The sequence below is a fragment of the Amblyomma maculatum genome, chromosome 1, assembly GCF_055883805.1.
Source record: "Amblyomma maculatum isolate TAMU_Amacu chromosome 1, ASM5588380v1, whole genome shotgun sequence".
In the NCBI taxonomy this organism is placed as follows: domain Eukaryota; kingdom Metazoa; phylum Arthropoda; class Arachnida; order Ixodida; family Ixodidae; genus Amblyomma; species Amblyomma maculatum.
Genome location: NC_139344.1, coordinates 311,118,546 through 311,138,874, shown reverse-complemented (window position 1 = coordinate 311,138,874; position 20,329 = coordinate 311,118,546). Strand labels below are relative to the sequence as shown.

General features: G+C 44.8%; 1 protein-coding gene across 15 annotated transcripts in view; it reads right to left on the bottom strand.

Annotated features, from left to right (window-relative positions):
- LOC146207081 (uncharacterized) overlaps window positions 1-20,329 on the bottom strand; it is a 46,365-nt gene that overhangs the window by 19,885 nt on the left and 6,151 nt on the right. For 4 of the 15 annotated variants that reach the window (XM_084596724.1, XM_084596923.1, XM_084597088.1 and 1 more), the window contains exons 4-10: window positions 19,564-19,799; window positions 18,281-18,508; window positions 17,891-18,014; window positions 17,659-17,736; window positions 10,429-10,836; window positions 10,099-10,280; window positions 6,959-7,018 (exon numbers count right to left, since the gene is read on the bottom strand). In XM_084596724.1, the coding sequence (XP_084452850.1) occupies window positions 6,959-7,018; window positions 10,099-10,280; window positions 10,429-10,836; window positions 17,659-17,736; window positions 17,891-18,014; window positions 18,281-18,508; window positions 19,564-19,799 (1,316 nt within the window). The other 11 variants (XM_084597149.1, XM_084597251.1, XM_084597283.1 and 8 more) reach the window with 8 other exon arrangements.

The window sequence follows — 20,329 nt, the reverse complement described above, 5'->3', positions numbered from 1 at the left end:
AAACACTGCGATGCAGCCCGTGTCGTCACTCTGGGAAACAGCGCCACCGTGCACTACTTAAAGGATCACCTGCCACTGTGTTCTTGGGATTTGCAGCCAACTGTGCCATTCCTGTTCTAGGTAGTATTTTATTTTTTTTACTTCATTCACCTGTGGCTGCTTATCCCCGTTCTGAGCGTTTTATGCGATTTCCGTGAACAAGATGGGTATCGACGTCTGCACCTACCGGTTGCGAATTGGCACATTTTTTGCGTGCCGAGGGACGGGAAATAGCAATGCCGATTGTTTTGGCCCAATTCCGGGATTCATTCGTGTTCCTTGCCCTAGACTATCTCTTATATGCTTGTCGTCATGCTTTGCTCTCCTTCTGCTATGCTCAGGCGATATTGAATCAAATCCTGGCCCTAAGATTGATGACGTTCTCGTGCTAGTGAAGGAATGCCATGATGAGACTACTTCTGCCCTAGCTGACATTAAAAAGGATATCGTGGACATTAAATCAAGTATTAGTTCCTTGGAACAAAGCATTGGTAGCATGTCTGATGTGAAAAGCAATGTCGGTGCTGTCAATGAATCGCTACAACAGGTGAAGTCCGGTATATCAAAAACGAATGAAGAAATCGTGGATGTTGTGGACGATATCAACAACCGAATGCGAAGAAACAATCTCCTAATCAAAGGTCTCCCAGAAAAAGAAAATGAGGACTATGAGGAATCAGAAAAAATTGTGAGGGAATTCTTCTCCGCTCATCTTCAGATAAATGCTGGCGACATTGAGCGCGCCCATCGAGTAGGGCAGCGCCGAGACAACGTTCAACGCCCCTTGATTGTTAAATTTCTAAACTTTAAATCAAAGGCTGAGGCACCACGTAGCACTTACAAACTTAAAGACCTCGATACTCCTAAGGTTTGGCTGGAGAAGGATTTCTCCCCCAGGGTACAATATGCCCGAAAGATGCTGCGTGACTACGCTAAAGCGAGCCGTTACAAGAAGGAGCGCTTCAGTGTTCGATTCAACAAGCTTCACCTACGCGGCTGTATCTACGAGTACAATTCATCCACAGGCAGAGCAGAGCTGATCACACGTACGACTCCCTCCGAGCACTGACTGCCTTCTTCGCGTCAACCTCAAGCCACTCATGTATCAGCAATTTCGATTCTTCTAGCTAACTTCCGCAGCATTCTTCCAAAGGTTGATGTTTTAGAATCCTTTTTGCACACATACTCTGCTGACATAATTATCGGCACAGAAACGTGGTTACCTGACGAAGTTTCCAACAGCGAGCTTGCGCTTCCAAGTTCTTTGGTGCTCTTCCGCAAAGACAAAGATAACTACCAAGCTGGTGGAGTTATGATCGCAGTAAAAGATGATTACCAACCTTCTCTTGTGCAGATTGACACACCTCTCGAGTTGATTTGGGTATCTGCTTGCTTTCAGCACATCAAATGCATTTTTGGGGTTTGCTATCGTCCCCCTGATAGCAGATCTGATTTTTCTGAACTCCTGAACGACGCTCTCGAACACATTACAACAAAGTTTCCAAAGTGTATTATTGTCTTAGGTGACGATTTCAATTATCCTTCTATCAATTGATTATCTTCTTCTATCTGTTCTCAGAATAATCGCTCTGAATGCGTTTGCTTTTTCCATTTGCTTCAGCTGCATCACCTTTCACAGCTGGTTCAGCAACCCACGCGCGGCAGTCATATCTTAGACTTACTCTTAACTAATCATCCCGAACAAGCTACAACGCGCGTCCTGGAGGAGATTAGCGACCATAGGCTGGTTCACTGCTCCTTAATGATGCCTCGGACTAACAAAATAAAAGAAAAGAATGCGCGACTACGCTCATGCAGATATGCAGAAAAATAATCATATATTTTCTAGTTTTTCCCCCTGGTTTGCAGACACCCTTGAAATGCGATCCGCGAACGAGAATTGGCGCCCATTGCGTGATAAGCTCAAAGAAATTGAATCTACTTGTATTCCACAATTCACAATCAGAGCAGGATCCAATGACCCCTGGTTCACAGCCCATGTGAAGAGAAGCCTGAATAGAAAAAAGAGGGCTTATAAGAAAGCTAGTCGAACCAATTCACCGCTTGACTGGGAAAGATACCATAACCTTTCGAATTTACCTACAGCTGCAATCTTGGAAGCTAAGGAAAACTATTTTAGCTGGACTCTCCCCAATATGCTTAAAACCAACCCTAAAAAATTCTGGCGCTCAGTTAATCCCAAACCCGACCAGACTGCGCCTATCCTAACGGACGAAAATGGTTGTGCCTATTCCTCTCCATTTATCGTTGAAATGTTTAGTGAACTTTTTCGTCAAGTGTTCACAAACGAGATGCCACTTACCAGTTCCCATGTACTCACTCCTTCGTGTACAGTTTAAGTTCCCCCTAATTGTAATATCTGAAAACGGTGTAGCGAAGGCGATTGACAGACTTCCGCTTTCCACCAGTCCTGGCCCCGATGGCATCACCTCCAAACTTCTCAAGCTAACATGCCATAAATCAGCATTTCTTTTGTCGCTATTATTTCAGCAGTCACTTGACTCAGGATGCGTCTCGGATGACTGGAAGATCGCTCACATCATTCCTATACATAAGCGGGAGCTCGTTCTGAACCTACCAGCTACAGACCCATTTCCCTGACAACAATATGCTCCAAACTCACATTATGAACCATTTAAACTTAAATAATCTGCTTCTAGAAAACCAGCATGGTTTCCAGTAACAAAAGGTCACGTCAAACGCAGTTATTTGAATTAGTTACTGACCTACATCATGCGCTACATATGTCCCTTGACACAGACGCAATTTTTGTCAATTTTTCAAAAGCCTTTGATCGTGTTCCGCACAAACGTTTACTGTTAAAAAATAAAAATCTGCAGCTTGATGATAACATGGCCAGATGGATCGCTGAATTCTTGACTAATCGTTTCCAATCAGTTAAGATAAATGATTGCATCTCTAACCCTGCACGTGTAAAATCAGGTGTCCCACAAGAGACAGTTCTCGGGCCTTTGCTCTTTTTAATTTATACAAATGACATAGCAAGTAACATCAACTCATCAATTCGCCTTTTTGCAGACGACTGCGTAATCTATAAAAGAATATCTAACGCGGAAGATGCACATACGCTCCAGTCTGATCTAAACAGGCTAACTGAATGGTGCCGTACTTGGCAAATGAAAATTAATGAAGAAAAAACTAAACATATAAGATTTTCGTCTGTTCCAGGACCGTTACTTAGCGTGTACACAATCAATGGTAAAACTGTTGAATCTGTTCCTTCTAGAAAATATCTGGGTGTTCATTTGCATTTTAATCTCTCTGGGAATGCTCATATAGACCTCATCACCGGCAAAGCTTTTAGAAAACTTGACATGCTAAGGCGCCGTTTACACCTCGCAAGTTCTAACACAAGACATCAAGCTTACACTACACTGATAAGGCCAACCTTAGAATATGCTTCCGTCATATGGCATCCTCACCAGGACTCCCTTTCTAATCTTCTTGAATCCATCCAGAATAAAGCAGCAAGATTCATTACATCATCCTACTCAAGATTTCAGAGCGTATCATCAATTAAAGTTTTAAACCTACCATCGCTCGCTTTCAGAAGGAAGTTTGCGCGATTATCATTTCTTCACACATTATACTATAGCAATTCGGAATTTGCTCGCTCCCATCTTCTTCCTGCTCCTCACGTCTCATCCCGGCTTGACCATGCGAACAAAATCCTCCCAATTTTCGCACGAACAAAAAAATACCAATATTCACCACTCACTCTAGCAATTAAATGAATAGAATCAGTTGGTGTCAAATATCGCTGTTTTGACTGATTTATCAGAGTTTCAAGCAGCATTGCTAGCTTCTTCAGACGCATCGTAGTCAATTTGCGCGTTTTTGTCGTTTCCTATATAGCGTTTCCTTTCCTTGATTCTTTCGGTGTCATCTGTGTTTCAGAGTCAGTGAGATCTCAAATGTTTTATCTTTTTTCTGGTTTTGGTTTCTGTATTCATGGTCAGCTTTGTAATGTCTGTCATGCGCGATGTGCATGTTTTTCCCTTTGCTGAAATCGCTGCACATTTTTATCTTTTTACAGTTCTCTTATTATGTTGAAATGTTGCTTGCCCGACTGTTTTTTCCTAGTTTTGTATAAAGATTACTATGACTAGTTATATACTTCCCTCACATACCACCATAATATCATCTGTTATCCTGTTTTTGTTCTACCATGATTTGCTTCCACATCCCCCCTTATGTAATGCCCTATTGGGCCTTTAGGGTATTTCAAATAAATAAATAATTAAGCAGCCTTCATAGTCTTGAGATTCCTAGCACTGCATATTCCCGAGTCGCACAAGAGAAACGTGCATTGTTGTTGGGAAAGGTAGAGGCTGTAGGTCTGTGTACAATATGACTGGCTTATATTTTGATGATGATGGTTTCCTGAGCCTTGGTTATATAGACAAACTCATCGATTTCTGGATACCTCGCCGCATGTCACGACCGCTGGTGTACGGCACGCAGATGTTTTTCTCTCATTTGCAGTAGTAGCCGTAGCAAGCTCTTCCGTACGTCTAACATCATAAAAACCTCGCGTGACGATGCTGGCCTGTTTCACATTAATTTTAGCCTGCATATTGTTGAAATTTGAGGCAGACAACAGGTGTAACGGTACGAATCTGGTTTTCTTTTGCTGTAGTGGCGATACACATCGTCTTTCGTCGATAACATTTTAAAGTTTACAGTGTTTTGTATCTTTTGTGTTTGCAGGACTGTGTGGAGGAGCATATCCAAGAAGAATGTACATACACTTCAGCATCAGTAATAACGTCGGTAACGTTGTCTTCCGAGAGCGGGCCCAATGCGTGAGCAATACAGCCTGCTACAAATAGGGCCCTAACACAGGTAGACTGACTGCGAGTCGATTTATACTGCGACGATGAAACATGCAGTATTGCAGCTGAAAAAAATCTCCGACGTGTTAAAAACGTGTTTTTCACCTGCATAATTACAAAGTTTTAAAAAAGCAACATTATAACAGTTATCCAAAAGTTTTAGTTCCCTTTTTATGCCGCGAGGTGGCATGAGGCATAGACACATAGATGTTGCAAAATGCGAATGTGTAGACTATGACGTCTATGAAGCAGTCTTCTTCCAAGGGAACTTCCAATCGTAGTTACGCCTGCTTCAGCAAGCACAGGCATCACTGTTCCATTCAATTGAGGTTAAGGGAGTCTGTGTGGGTCGTACACTGTACACAGACGCGATCATTTGTCCAAATTAATCAAAGCAAGCCCGCTCATGTCCGAATTAACGAGCGTCTGACACCATTAATTAACATGGGCATCGGCTGTGACCGCGTTGATAGTTAGAATAATCCGAATTTCCCAATTAACACATTTCAAATTTAAAGAGATTTCACTATACAAAAACACAGCCCTCTGAATCATCTGCTTCTTACATAGTCCCAAAACAGTTAATCCGGAGCCCTCCACTGACTACAGTACCCCTCACAGCATGCATCACTTCGGGACGTTAAAGAGAATGTGTTTTTTTTCTCAAAAACAGCTTAAAACGCCATTCTAAAATTAGCAGTACCAAAATGAACATTCATGCTGCAGAAGTGGACAGGATATCGAACATGCTTCTGGTGCCTTGCATCATACTTTTTACTACTGCTGCTGCCTTTTTATTTTATTTTCCAGATGTAAAAATACAGCACAAAGAAGGACAAGGACAAAATGAAGATATATGGGACACACGAGCGCTGTCCTTCTTTGCGCTATATATTTCCATCGTGAATAACCAACACGCTCAGACTGCTACGGTACTGATATTCTTTTTCAGGCCACGGGACCACCGTCTTCACAGAAATTCATGCCCAAGGAAACACTCCTATCCCTCGCTTTTCTTCTCCAGAAGCAAAAGCGTATATAAACTTCGCCAGTGATGGCTGCACTGCCCAGAACAAGACATCACATCACATCATTTTATTACCTTAAAGACCCCCAGTTTGTCACCTTGTTGAAACGTTGCCTTGGCTTGTGAACTGAGGCTCCCCATAAACCCTTGTTCAGTTCTCTTTCATACTGCGCAGCCATCTTGCCTCTTTATAACCTAGAAGTGGAACTAGATTTATAAGCTTACAGGACAAACTATTTTAAAGCACAGATCCTGGGCACCCGTTCCTGGCTTGAGTGGTGTCAGTGTAACCAATGGACAGCTATAAGGTGGCACTGGCCAATGTGACGCAAAACATTTCGCTCAGCCCCCTCACAACATAGCAGTCTTGGTGGTGAATGACAGCATAGGGATCCTGAGAGACCCCACTGTCGAGCCCTGCGCTTAAAAGTGAAGCTTAAGTGTCTCAAAAAATTTTGGTGCACACTGAGAACTTGGTACACACTACACTTGGTGCAGTAAAGCAAAAAGAGTGAGAAAAGCAGAACAAGTGAATCCAAATCACCACTCTCACATGTTCAAAAAATGCAGTGCTAACACAAAGAGTACATATCGTAAATTGTCAGTCATATTTTTTTCTGAATTTTCGCTTGGTTTTTACTGAGTGAATCTACTCAGCAAAAAATACAGGAAACTCCGCACAGTTTTTTTCCCTCAAAGCCTTATACCTTATAATTCTACTTCCACTTATATAGTATAAGTTTTCCAGTTAGCACTGCTACTTTCAGCACCCATTCCCGAGGAAAAGGTAAAAACCCGTAGAAAGCAAAAACAAAAGTGTAAAAAATTACATAATAATGTGTTCAGCAAATTTTAAATCTTTGTGTGACCACTACTTATGTAGCTTTGATTATACCACTGCTACAGAATATTTATTATTACTACTACTGCAGGCTCACGTCACCTTAATTTAAGCTTTCTTATATCAGTACAGCAATGCAAGGCCAGTCCCCATATAGTTTGACAATGGCCCTACCGTTTTGGCGGACGACTGAGCAGCTCCACCATTCTCATTTTTGGAGTGCAGCTTGATATGCTGCAAGGTAAAAGAGAAACAGGTTATCACTTTCAGCTAACGTTAGCCACAAAGAGTTGATCAACAATAGAAATGACAAATGCACTTATTTTTCGTGCTGTTTAACGTTCCCTGATGTGTAACAAATGGGCTCAGACAAAGTTATTAATTAAGAATACTGCCTTTTAAAGGATCCAATGACCAAAATGGGGATTTATGCACTACTTGCTAGACAGGGGACAGGTGAAGGACAACGCACTAAGCAAGCACCTTGTGTAGTGTGTTGCACCGTGCACTTGTGTAGTGTTTTGTCTTCACCTGTCCCCCGCCTAGCAAGTAGTGCATAAATCCCCATTATGATCAACCGACTGGCCCTTGTGTTAGCATTGTTGCTAGTGAAAAAGTTTTTTTTTGTTTCTAGGGCATGCATGATTTAGGAGCATAAACAAAACAAGAAGCCATGCCAGCTGTCTGCACAAAATGATTACACCTTCACAACAGTCCTCAGCAGCTGCGCCATTGCTCATGAAATGTCTCCTTCCAAGCATTTTTTGTGGATCAAAGATGTCCTCCCGCCATCAGAAGCCCAGTCTACCACCATTCAGAAACCGTGTGAATGACACCGCCGCCATGCACCATGGCTGCGCGCAGGCTGGTTTCCTTTCAACAGCACCACCACCGGCTGTGGCTGGCAAACAATTACGGTCTCACTTGTCCACAGTTCGCCCATTTGTCCAAGCTTTGTGCCCTAAAGCTATGTTCACACAGGTGCTAGAATCCCTCTTTAAAGGAGGGCGACTGCGTTCAAGTTATGCTCTTGAGAGGCTGCTGGGCGTCGCAGCATCCAGCTTTTCGCCGCAGCCTCTGGACAGGGGACATCTCAGCCTGCTGGCACGAAAAATCCCCAAGACAGAAAAAAAACAAGCCACAGGGTCCGAGCAGATAAACAGACCTTGCTTGCGAAAGCTCAGGCAGCGGCATCAGCTAACAGAGTCCCGGACTGAGGACCCGACCAACCCCATCTCATAACTCGTTTTCCCAAATAAATGCTTTATACTACTACTACAGTGTGGCACTGAATAAGCATTCTAAATCTGTCATTGTGACTGTGAGCCAGCAGCAGCAAGAAGAGTGGCCTAGCCCCACCCACCAAGAGAGCACAGTGCTGTTCTGAAAGCAGGGATTTCGTGGTTTTTCTCGCACAGACTATCCACACACTGGCCTCTCAGTTTCCCCCTGTCAAAAGACACAACAGTGCATGGTAAGACCCTTAGATGCATCCAATGCTTGACCCTGCAAATGTTCCACTGGCTTTTTGCATGCAGCCTTTCTTTTTACTGCCACGCTGCACCAGGTGCGGGTGAATCACCACATATGCATTACAGTCGTGCCCCATTAATATGACCCCCGTTAATATGGACGACCCGAATTATGGACAGTTTTTCTGGGGACGAAACCTTTTCAATGTATTTATGCCTCGTTAATATGGAAACTCGCTGTCCGGACAATGGACAGGGGAAGAATGCACGCGCCCCACTTGGGCCCATGTATTTTTGTCTCGTTAATATGAACAGTGCTTGGAAAAAAGCAGAGTAGTCCGAATGCAAGTTAAAGAAGGGCGCGACGCCCGCGAACCTACGCGACAGCCGATACGGCGGGATGCCTGAACGAGTCCTGTGGGGTTGGAAAGAACCAAAGCAGGCGTGTCGCCGTTCTAAGGAAGGGGGAGGGGGGGGGGGGGGGGGGGGAGCGCAAGAGCGGAGAGGAATGTACACAGCAAACCGAGGGTCAGCGTAAGAAAGACCCCGAAAGGGGGGAACCAGGAGAGTTCTGGGTGCAGCAAAAGTGTCGCCGCAGTCGGGAAAACAGCAACATGTGGTTGCAATAAATTCTGCTGAACGTGAACAGAGAGGCTGGTAAAAGCGTAAGAAAGAAATGACAGCTAGAGTAGCGGTGGGAACTGAATTTTTCTTTCCCAAAACGCAATGTGTGTTCCATGAAGCCGTTAACGCTTTTCGGTGAGAGTTAAGACACACTCGCAAAGTAGAGCGACAAAAGAAAGGCGACGTACGAACACGCAACCGGGACCGGGCGTCCCGTCCTGGACGCGCTTCCCTCTCATGCTTCTGGTTTTCGTCCCTGTTGCACTGCCGAACTGCCAAACTTTGCACACTAGGCGGCCCGTATGTCGGCTTCGCTTTTAGTCAATGATGCGGCCTTGACAAGGTCTGAGCTCTTCGTAGTCGGCTAGCCGTCGTTCTAAACTGTACTTCAGCTTGTAGTGTTTGTTTTATGGGAACGCATAAAAACGGCGCAAAGAAGATGGAATGTTCGATAGCTTTCTGCATAGCAGCTTGCCAACTTGACTCCCTCGCTTTCTTACAGAAACAGTACAAGGCAAAAAAAGTAAGAATCAGAAGAATGGAAAGGCATAAAGGTTAACTAGGCAAAAAAGTGCATAGCATCAGGAGCCTGTAGCACTCAACTTGAGTCTGGCTTTTGGCATGGCGGGAGTTAACCACAAAAGAACAGAGCTGAACGTAGGCGCAAAGAAATCTGTGAATACAAGCGGCAAAAGCCATCTCAGTCAATCCAAGCTGCGAGGGACTATTATCGACAGCTCAGCTGTTTCGTCGCCTCAGGAGAATCTCAAGCAGCTACTTAGCGGCTACTTTGCTCAGTGAAGAGGCCATTTTGGAAGTGGCGGTGAGTAGAGAATCAGACGCTGATTCATCGGCCAGTGAGGAGTTCGTGCTCGAAAGTTCGACCAACACAAAGCCCAACATCACGGGTGTCATGGTAAGCGAGTCGCTTCAGACTGCACTACAATTTTTCGAAGAAAACAATGACAAGGATAATGCACTCAAAATTGCCGGTGTTCTGTGAAATTTTGAGTCCGGTGCACACCGTTATGTACAAAAGCAGTCGTTAATTACAATGCTCTTTTCTCAATAAAATTCTTTTTGTTTTTATTCATGACTCGTTATTATGGACGACTCACTTTATGGACAGTTTTGGTCGCAAACGAAAGTGTCCATATTAATGAGGCACGACTGTATTCATAAACGCACGGGTGATAAGCAGTCATGTTGAGGACCAACCTTGTAGCATGCCGACATCTCGGCAAATGTCTTGTCGCAGTATTTGCACTCAAAAGGCTTAATGCCATAGTGCCGGTTGTTGTGCTCGTTGAGCGACTGCTGCCGGGTGAACTTCTTCCCACACAGGGTGCACACGAAGGGGCGCTCGCCCGTATGCGTTCGTTCATGGCGCAGCAAGTCAGCTGAAAGAAATCCCGCCTTCTGTAAAGTGCACTTGAGTTGTCTAACTAAAACTGTGCCATAAAGCTCTCAATTGAAGCCTCGAAGACTTGCATCACCAGGAAAAGAGGGATGAATACATACTATGCAGAGCAATGAAAATGCCCTCACCCTTGGTGAGGAAGCGGGAGGGGCAGATGGTGCAAGAGTAACGGCGCAGGCCCTGATGCCGCTGCATATGCAGGCGCAGTTGGGAGCGCTGGCGAAAGGCCTTGCCGCAGTGCTCGCACAGGTGGGCCTTGTAGCCCAGGTGCACGGCCATGTGTGTCTGCAGCACCCCCGACTGGGCAAAGCGCCGCTCGCACACCTGGCACTGGTAGGGCTTCTCGCCCGTGTGCCGCCGCATGTGCGCCACCAAGGTCTTCTTCTCGGTGAAGCACTGTGCGCACTGCTCGCACCGCCAGGGCCGCACGCCCGAGTGGGTCTTGACGTGCCGCTTGAGGTTGCCCCGCGTCGAGAAGCTGGCACTGCACTCCCCACACGCATACGGCTTCTCCCCCGAGTGGGACCGCTGGTGCACTGCATGTATGCTCTACTCCTGCACTCCTTGTTCCAAGCACCATTACCAAGGCTATTGAGACGCATTAGCCAAACGCTATAAATAAAGTCTTAATATCGCTTAGATTCATGGACCGGAATGAAGGCTGACATATGTCAATACGTACGAACATCTTCCAAGAGAGAAGGCCTCAAGGTGGAAAGCCACCTGGCTTACTCCAGCCCATCATAAACACGAACCCTGGGAGATCCTGGCTTGCAATTTGATGGGGCCACTGCTGCGCAGCAATAAGGGGTATAAATATGTGCTCGTAGTTACGCGCCAATCTAGCGCTTACCCGCTGTGGAAAAGCACTGCAGGGGAGATCATGGCAAAGGTGTCAGAGGTGTTTTGTAGTTTTGGCTTTCTCGAGCGATTGCTAATTGATAACGTCACATATTTCACGTCTGAAGTTTTTCGTGATGTGTGTGCGGCAATGGGTGTACGGCAGGAGAAACCCACATGCTCCCATCCCCAGTCCGATGTGAGCGAGCGCCAAAATTGGGACATCAAGCTGCTCCTGGGCGCATAGGCGTGGTCGCATAATGATTGGGATGAACACTTGGACACCATATCCTTCGCTCTGCGCACGAGTGTAAATCGCTTGACTAGCTTCACGCCGGCTTTTATCATGTTTAGCAGGGAGCTGAACACGCTAACGGACACGATCCTGACCCAAAGGTCAGATGATGTCCGTAAGGTTGAGACCAATGTCGACGACTATGCACAGCGATTGCGAGAGTGTTTGGCCAGTGCTATTAAGGAGGCGAGCCACAGCGGTGAGAAGGCTAGGGCAAGCCAGAAGGCCAGCTACGGCCAAGCCCACAGAGACCTTGAGTTCCAGTTTGGACGCACGGTTCTGAGGCGAAATCATGTTCTCAACGATGCATCTGCAGGATTCGCAGCCGGCCTAGAACCCTGATGGGCCGGGCCCTTTGTGATTGCAGAGAAACATTTGCGGCTGATTTATCGACTGAAAGACTCGAAGTCGGGACGAATAAAAGGACCCATTCACTTGGGAGAGCTGAAGCAATATTTCCAGAGGGAAGACGCTGTGGAAGACGAACCGCCCCACATTCAGGAGAGCACAGAGGCGGGCAATGCCAAGAGCAGTCTCTACCGGCATTGCTATAACACATGCAGCCAGTGAAATTGTTGAGGCTGCATGCATGATAGCGCACATGCAGGCCCCAAGCGCGGTTCTTGCCTGCACAGTTCGAATCCGAGCTGTTGATGTAGGAACGCCAGACGCGCGAGTTCGCGCGAACTCGCGCGACTGGCAGTTTTTCCACGATGAGAAGACGGCCCTTTCCGCGATGTTACTGTGCGCAAGGTAGGCGAAGTTGCCGAATGTCGCCCGCAAAGACACGAGAGGTCTCGTGTGAAGTGCACATTCCTGTACGCAAAGCCTGTGCTGAGCACGTTCAGACGAACCAAGCCCGCCGACTGGTCTTATTTATGACACCGGCACTCTGGGTCCACGGGCCACGAAGAGTAACGTTTTTCTTTTATCCCAGATAAAGCACCAGCTTCCCATTCTTCACAAAGATCATCATGTAATACTAATAAAACCATTGCTTTTCTTTACACTAACATCAGAAGTGTTGTATCAAGGGTTTTTGAAATATCTTCGCTGATCGACTCATGCTCCGCATCAGTAATAGCACTAACTGAAACATGGCTCACTGACTTAGTTCCTGATAACACCATTTTTGTCACTGAAATACGTTTTAGTATTTTTCGAAATGACAGACAAAATCATAGAGGAGGTAATGCACTCTTGGCGGTAAAAGACGATTTGTTGGCTGTACCTGTGATGGTTAGTTCTTTTCTTGAATGTGTATGGGTTTCTTTAAAGTGCTTTTCAATTGATGTAATCATTGATGCTATCTACCGTCCTCCTAATATGACTGTTTGCTTTTCTGCTGAATTTAATCGAATCCTATGTGAAATTTGTACGCATTTCCCTAACTCTACACTGCTCATATTTGGAGACTTCAATGTTTCTTCAATCATGTCTTGATTTTTCGCTGTCACAACTTATCACCAATCCCACACGTCGCACATCAAGCACCGCCAACATTCTTGATTTATTACTAACAAATAATCCTAATATTTGTTCAGACATAATTCATTTACACGGCATTTCTGATCACGACGCAATAACAGGACGCATTACCGGTTCCTTTAACGAAAAGAAAACTACTGTTAAACAAATCAGATGTTACAACAGAGCTAATTATGAAAGAATTAACACTGAATTAGATTATTTCGCTGTCCAGTTCAAAAATCAATATTTATTGCGCACTGTTGAGCAAAATTGGGATTTATTCAAAACTACCCTTACTAACCTTATCGACAACTTTGTGCCTCTTACGTCCATTAGATGTAGCAGCAATACACCATGGTTTAATCACAAGCTACGGCGTATGAATAACAAAAAAAGAGAATGGTAGTTTAGGCATGTGGGAAAAGTATAAGAAATGCCACAGAGAATACCAGTTATTATTAAAATCCACTCGATGTCAGTTTTTCAATCATGACTTGTCCTCTCTGTTAACCAACAACCCTCGTAAATTTTGGCGCATCATAAATCCTAGCTTTCATCCTGACATTTTGCTTTCCGACAGTAACGGCGTCATAATCAATGAATCCGATTGTGCTCAGGTTCTTAATGTTACCTTCTCATCAGTTTTTACCAACGAAGACATTAGCTCATCTCCTATTTTAAATACATTTCATGACATCTGCACGCCTGACATAGTTATTAACGAAGCAGGTATTTCAGTTTTATTAAACAATCTCAAAATTACAAGTAGCTCGGATCACCTTGGCTTTAACAATAAGATACTAAAAAATACATCCAGAAGCATCTCCGCTACTTGTCCTGTTTATTCTCGCAGTCGTTATCAAACGGACTACTTCCTAATGACTGGCGTGTAGCAAAGGTAATACCTATATTCAAATCAGGTGATCATTCCTCCCCACTTAACTATCGACCCATCTCGTTAACCAGCAACTTTTGCAAACTTCTAGAGCATATCATTCATAGCCAAGTCCTTAACTACCTCGAAGATCATAACATTATTTTCAAATATCAGCACGGTTTTCGCAAGAGTTTTTCATGTGACACTCAACTAACTGGCTTTGTTAATGACTAACAATCATCACTTAACGCAGGCTTTCAGGTCGACGCAGTTTTCCTGGATTTTTCAAAAGCATCCGATCGGGTCCCTCATCACAGATTTTTACTAAAACTAGCACAGCTTAACATCCACCCTTATGTGCTCGCCTGGATTAAGGACTTTCTTTCTTCTAGATCTCAGTATACCTCAGTTAATAATTCTAACTCTTCTTTGACTTATGTGACATCTGGTGTACCCCAAGGAAGCGTGCTTGGTCCTTTGCTTTTTCTAATCTACATTAATGATTTACCTGCCTGTGTAACATCTAGAGTTCGTCTTTTCGCAGATGACTGCGTAATTTACCGTAACATTATTATTGACAGTGACCGCCAATTCCTACAATCTGACCTGAACGCAGTAAGCTCATGGTGCTCATCCTGGTTAATGACTTTAAACGTTTCTAAAACTAAACTTATATCTTTCACCCGTCGTACCGCTCGCATTTCAACCACTTACATGCTCAATGACAATGCTGTTGAACTAACAAACACTTACAAATACCTTGGCGTGCACCTTCAGTTTGATCTAACATGGCATCACCATATCGACCTCACCCTAGCTGCTGCTAACCGTTCACTTGGTCTTCTTAAACGTACTCTCAAACATGCTCCTATACATGTTAAAAAACTTGCTTATATCACTCTAATACGCCCTAAAATTGAATATGCTGCGGCTATTTGGGACCTTGATCAAGCCTATGTTATCACCAACATCGAATCCTTGCAGGACCGTGCTGTGCGTTTTAATTTTTCAGACTACTCGCCTTTCACTAGCGTCACAGCATTAAAACGTGCTGAACTGGAAGACATCATGTCGTCGTAAATACGCTCGGTTAACACTTTTCCATAAGCTTTATCGCCATCCACTACTGCGCAGTGATTTGTTTCAGTCACCTGATGTCATTTTTCCACGACTTGATCATGCCTTCAAAGTTAAACGCACAAAGTGTCATTTATCACCTTATGCCAATTCATTCATACCTCGCACTATCATTGAATGGAATAACTTGCCATCGCACATCGCTACAGAAACTAACATAAAAAAATTCCAAGAGCTACTTCGCTGTGACGGAAATGTCTAGAATATTTGGTGTTGTTTTTCTTTCCTCTTTTGATGTTATATTTAATGGTTCTTGTTGTAATTGTTGCTAATTGCATCATGTTTTTTTTACAATTGTATCCCCCCCCCCCCCCATGTAATACCCTCCTTTGGAGGGCCTTTAGGGGTAACCTGAATAAACAAATAAATCTGCGTTCAGGCAGCGGGGAGCGGCGAAGGTGATGTTTAGTCCACCAGCCCAGTGGCTGCACAAGCATGCAGTGGTTCCTGGAACAGCTCGAATTCCAGCTCGTTCTTGGCACAGCTTGCATTCAAGCTCGAACGAATAACTCACGAACGGGAGGGCAAAGAGGTACCAGCACACTCTGACCTCTCCCACCACAGTCTGGGATTTCCTGTACTCAAGCACACCGGTTAAACCCTGGCTGGAGAAGATGAACGAAGATGAACAAGCCCTGCCTGCTGCCCTGGTTGACAATCCCCAGAGCGTCGATTCTGCCTGAAGTGAGGGGCGCAAGATTCCAGCCTTCAAACTTAGCGCCTTCACCGACTGCGGCCTGCCTCCCAGGGGCACAGCCTAGTGTCCAGCGGCAGGAGAGCCGAAGAGCCAGTCCAAAGGCACCAGAGGGTCGAAGCAACACACACTTGCACCCTGACGGATGCCTCGATTGAGGAAGGGAGGGTGTGGGAAGGCATACAACATCACCGGCCCTCACTGGCACGCCGCCAGGGCCCTTCCCGTCCTGGCCACGCCATAGCAGCGGCAGAGAAGCGAGAGGCCTCTTGTTCATGATCACGTGGGCAGCCTCCTTCCCCTCTCTCAGGTCTACTCCGGCAGCGCCGTGCGGTGGGTGTAGCGGTGGCAGACGGCAGTGAGCGAGTGAGTGAGTGAGTGAGAGTGAGTGAGTGAGTGTGCGTATGTGTGCACCGAGGAGTGAATGCGAAGTAGGCGGACGCATCCACGACACCAACGGACTCAGGTGAACTCTGCTTGTTGCATGATCGCAGGCGCGGCCGTGGAAGATTGATGGAGAGCCCCTCCAATAAATGGTTAACCCTTTGGTCCTCAGTGTTCACGCTGTTCATTAAGGCTACCAGTGTGGTCTGGGCTAGTAGAGTGGCGTTTGGCTCTGAGAGCGGAGCCGCAGCCCCGTAGAGAACCCCAAGACATTTTAAATACGTACATTTCCCGAGTTTAGCTAATGCGAATGCTGTTGCACTAAAATACTGTTGCAACTATGGCAGTTTGCTTCGAAGTTGCAAATTGTTGTTGGCTAAAAACCAGACAGCACCAGTAGGCTGCAGATTTCCCCAGAAAGCTCTTTGATCACACCATTTGAAAATCTTCGTTTAAAAAAGTGAATAGATTTAGTACACACTTTTCGGATGCTTATGCACTGTAATGCCATATGTAATTGGCCAATAAAAGCTATTTGCCATTGACGTCGATGCTTTCTGAAAAGCATTTCTTTTCTTGTTTTGCTGCTGGATCTTTTCAACTGATTTTGTTGCCAGCTGGTTGTGCATTCTTGAAAATTGCAACTTGGACACAGTTGACGGTAGGCACTACCATTATCCATAAAGACCCAAAGTTTGTCCAACTTGGACTACTCTTTTTTGGTATGTGGGTCTTATGGGAAGTCTGACAATGGAGATCTTTACATGCACTGAGATGAAATGACTGCACAAAACGTGACCAAAAATGCGAGACACAATAAAGACAAATTAGACAATTAGACAATTCAACAATCCAACATCCATTATTATTCCTATTGTGATAGCACTTGCACATTCCCCGCTTCCAGTGCCTGATAGATTTTCCCTTCATTTACATACAAGCAAGCATACATCCTTCACATACAAGCAAGCTTTGGCTGGCATTTCTTGCAGTGAGCTCCATGTGTTATCAGTGTGGCTCCATAATTTCTGTGGTGCTTGCATCTTGGCCGAAAAAAACTGCGATCAAATAGGCCACCCAGTTACCTGGACACACCATTGCCTAATGCAAGAAATGCCCGCAAACATTTGCTCAAACCAGTATATAACGATACACTTTAATACACAATGCATGTGATGCAAGATTACTGGGAATCCCTCCAGTATTGATGCAATAGGAAATCGATAACAAGTCTTTGAATTGCCTATCTCAGCTTTGTTTTAGTCATATTTTAAACGTTTGTTCATTCTTCACAAGTGCACATTAAAAGGAAACCATACAACTAATAAACTTTGTGCACGTTACCTGTATCATCGTTATCTTCCCTCCCTGCCTCGCCTCCATGCTGCCTTACTGCCTATAACTCCAATGCACTTTACACATTCAAGACGTACTACAACGAGCTACTAGACAACACATTTGTAGCTTTGATTTTGGTACACTTGATAACAGTCATGCACTGTTTTGGCTAGCCCAAACACTTCATTATAAAGCTGCCACTAAGGCAACACTTCTGCCTGAGTGACTGCAAAGCTGCATGCCAGCCCCACCTGGATGACAGCACAAGTTGCCATTCTGCGGCCATTTTTTGACTGCAAATAACCCAGCGAATGAGCACTCACCAATGAGGTTGTTTTTGGTGGAAAAACAAGCACTGCACTCGGTGCACGCAAAGGGCCTCTCGTGAGTCCACATGTGGGCTGCAAAGAGAAGGCCATCACCTCTTTCGACCATGGACCACAGAGGCAGAGCACTGCTTCTGCTCATGCATGCAGCCTTGTGTCATTCTTAGCAGTACCGCCATTGTAGGTATACAAGTGCTATCCGAGGGAAGCAAACAAAGAAAACACTTGCTTGTCAGCGAAGAATTGTTTGGCAGCTCTTTGAGGCAGACATTGCACTGCTTGGCTTTCCCTTCCCTGGTCTTCTTAGCTCGCTTCCTGGTCTGAACCACTATCACCTCCGTTGTCTCAACATTCTGGAAATCGGCCACCATGCTCCCATTACCATCCGAGGCAGAGAGGGAAAAGGAATTCAAAGTCTTTTCGCTTAAAGCCGAAGCCTCCAAAAGACCCAAGCAATAATGCAAGAGCATAGAGCAAACATAGCACACTGTACTTGGTGCCTACATTTCATACCGAGCCAGCACAATTTTAAGCACCTGCAAATTCTAAAGCACCAGTGCTAAAAGATATCAGCTACACATAACTAGTACAATGCACAGATCTGTGGGCGCCTTCTCACCTGAGCCAAGCAGGCATCTGGTGTTGAATCAGTACGTAATGGTTCAGCTGCTCCTGCAGCTCTTTTTCCACCTAAACCAGCATTTCTTTTGGTGTAACCTTTGGCAGCAGACTTTTTTCCAGAAGTACATCTTTTTCTTTGGGGCTTTGACTTGGGTACATACTCCGGGCAGGACTGCCACCCTTCTGATTCATTCTTGTGCTCTGGGAAAGACACCTTTTCCTCTATCTGGGAGTAGAACATGCAAAATGCTCATGGCAGGCGGCTAACGCCCACGCTACTTCAAGTTTAAAAATTTAAGCCTCCACACATCACTAAAATTTTGCTAAACCAGCCATGGCTCATGACAGCAGCTGTATTAATGTGGAAGTATTTCTTGTCTTGTGGGTGTGTCGGCACGAACTGACACTAAAGAAAAAATATTGTGTCCATGTAAGGAATCAACCATCATCCTTCCATTCCTCAGCAAAAGTGTGCAAACCACTACTTCAAGCCAAATGCCTAAAGAACACAATGGGAGTAAGTAGACAGATGTGTGTTACCATATGTTGACACAAAACACCACAGCTCTTGCCAGGGAGCATGTCGAATTACCCTTGATTTACAGTAAGCACAAAGAAACTAACATCATCGGCAGCAGTAAGAGAAATACATTACCGCACCTACTCAAGTGCACATTTATTTCAGGTACACCGCCAGCTGTTGACAGAATGAGCAATTGCACGTGACTGGCTGGGCCAGAGCATGCACCTAGCAGCAGTCATACCAATGGCATTAGCTTGTCACTTTCGCCACACACAACAGGATTAATTATCACTAAGCAATGCCTTACTTACATTGAGATGGATTCTCCCTTTACTAAGCCAAATTGTGGGCTGCTTTCACTAAGAAAATGGAAAATTATTTTTATTTCCATTAATTTAACAACTCCAGATGAAGTGCAGCTGTCAATTACAATTTCAAGACTGTAAGCATAGACAATGAATTAAGTGATACATATCAGTAGATCCTGCATGCAAAAGACAAAGTATTAAAAGCGAAACTATAAACAAAGGCTACACATGGGCTGTTGAGAGTTTTTTTAAGCTGGCATTAACGGATTACAACTGCTTGTAATAATTTGTATTGTTTCACAAAAAACAAAAAGTAAGTACAGCGTCTAAAGCATAGCAGCCGTAACTGACTGCAGTGACGAAATAAAGCAAACACAGCCTCCAGCTGGCAAATCCAGTCCACTGAGCTTTGTGGAAACAATGCAAACAGTGAAAATGCCTGCCATTCACCTGTAGGACACTGCTATAGTCCGGCTGGGGAAGATGTTGGGGTGTCACGTCAAAATTGGGGCTGTCTGGCCCCCGAGTGGCAATGAGCAGGACTGCAGAGTCCTTGGGCGTCACAGTCAGGCTCTCCTGCTGATCCAGGGGGCTGAAACCTGCTGCCTGGCTCACAGGAGACTCCAACTCAGCAGACAGTGCCAGCAGCTCCTGCTGGTGGCCTTCGGCAGAAGCATCGAATCCTTCTGAAACAGTCACAAAGCCTTTTTTTTTTTTTTTTTTTTTTTTTTTTTTTTTTTTTTTTTTTGCAAGCAGACTGCTCTTGCTTAGTCGTTCATTGATGTTTTGCAAGCTAACAGTGATGTCTTGACAAGCATAAAAAAAATAATCTCAAGAAAAAATTTCTTAAGAGCATCAGCTACGGCAGCTTCAAGCAGCACCATCTACTTCAAGGATTTTGCTCTACTATTGTGGATTACAGGCACCTTCACTATATCTGGTATATTTCTTCATTGTCAGTTGTGAAATTTTATAAACGTGTGCAACACAACACGACGAGTCACTTCACACCAACCGGAGCCCCCTGCGACAAACCATTTCGGCCGTAATAGCCATCTGAAGCTCCTCAGAATGCATGGTCTGGGGACAGAAAGGTCATCGGAGTGAACCGAACACATATTTTGAGCTTCATCTCATTTAGTAATGTTATCCTCCTGGAACATGCCAGGTGATTTGACTGCTTCGAACATTCCAGATCAAATGCGAATACATCGAA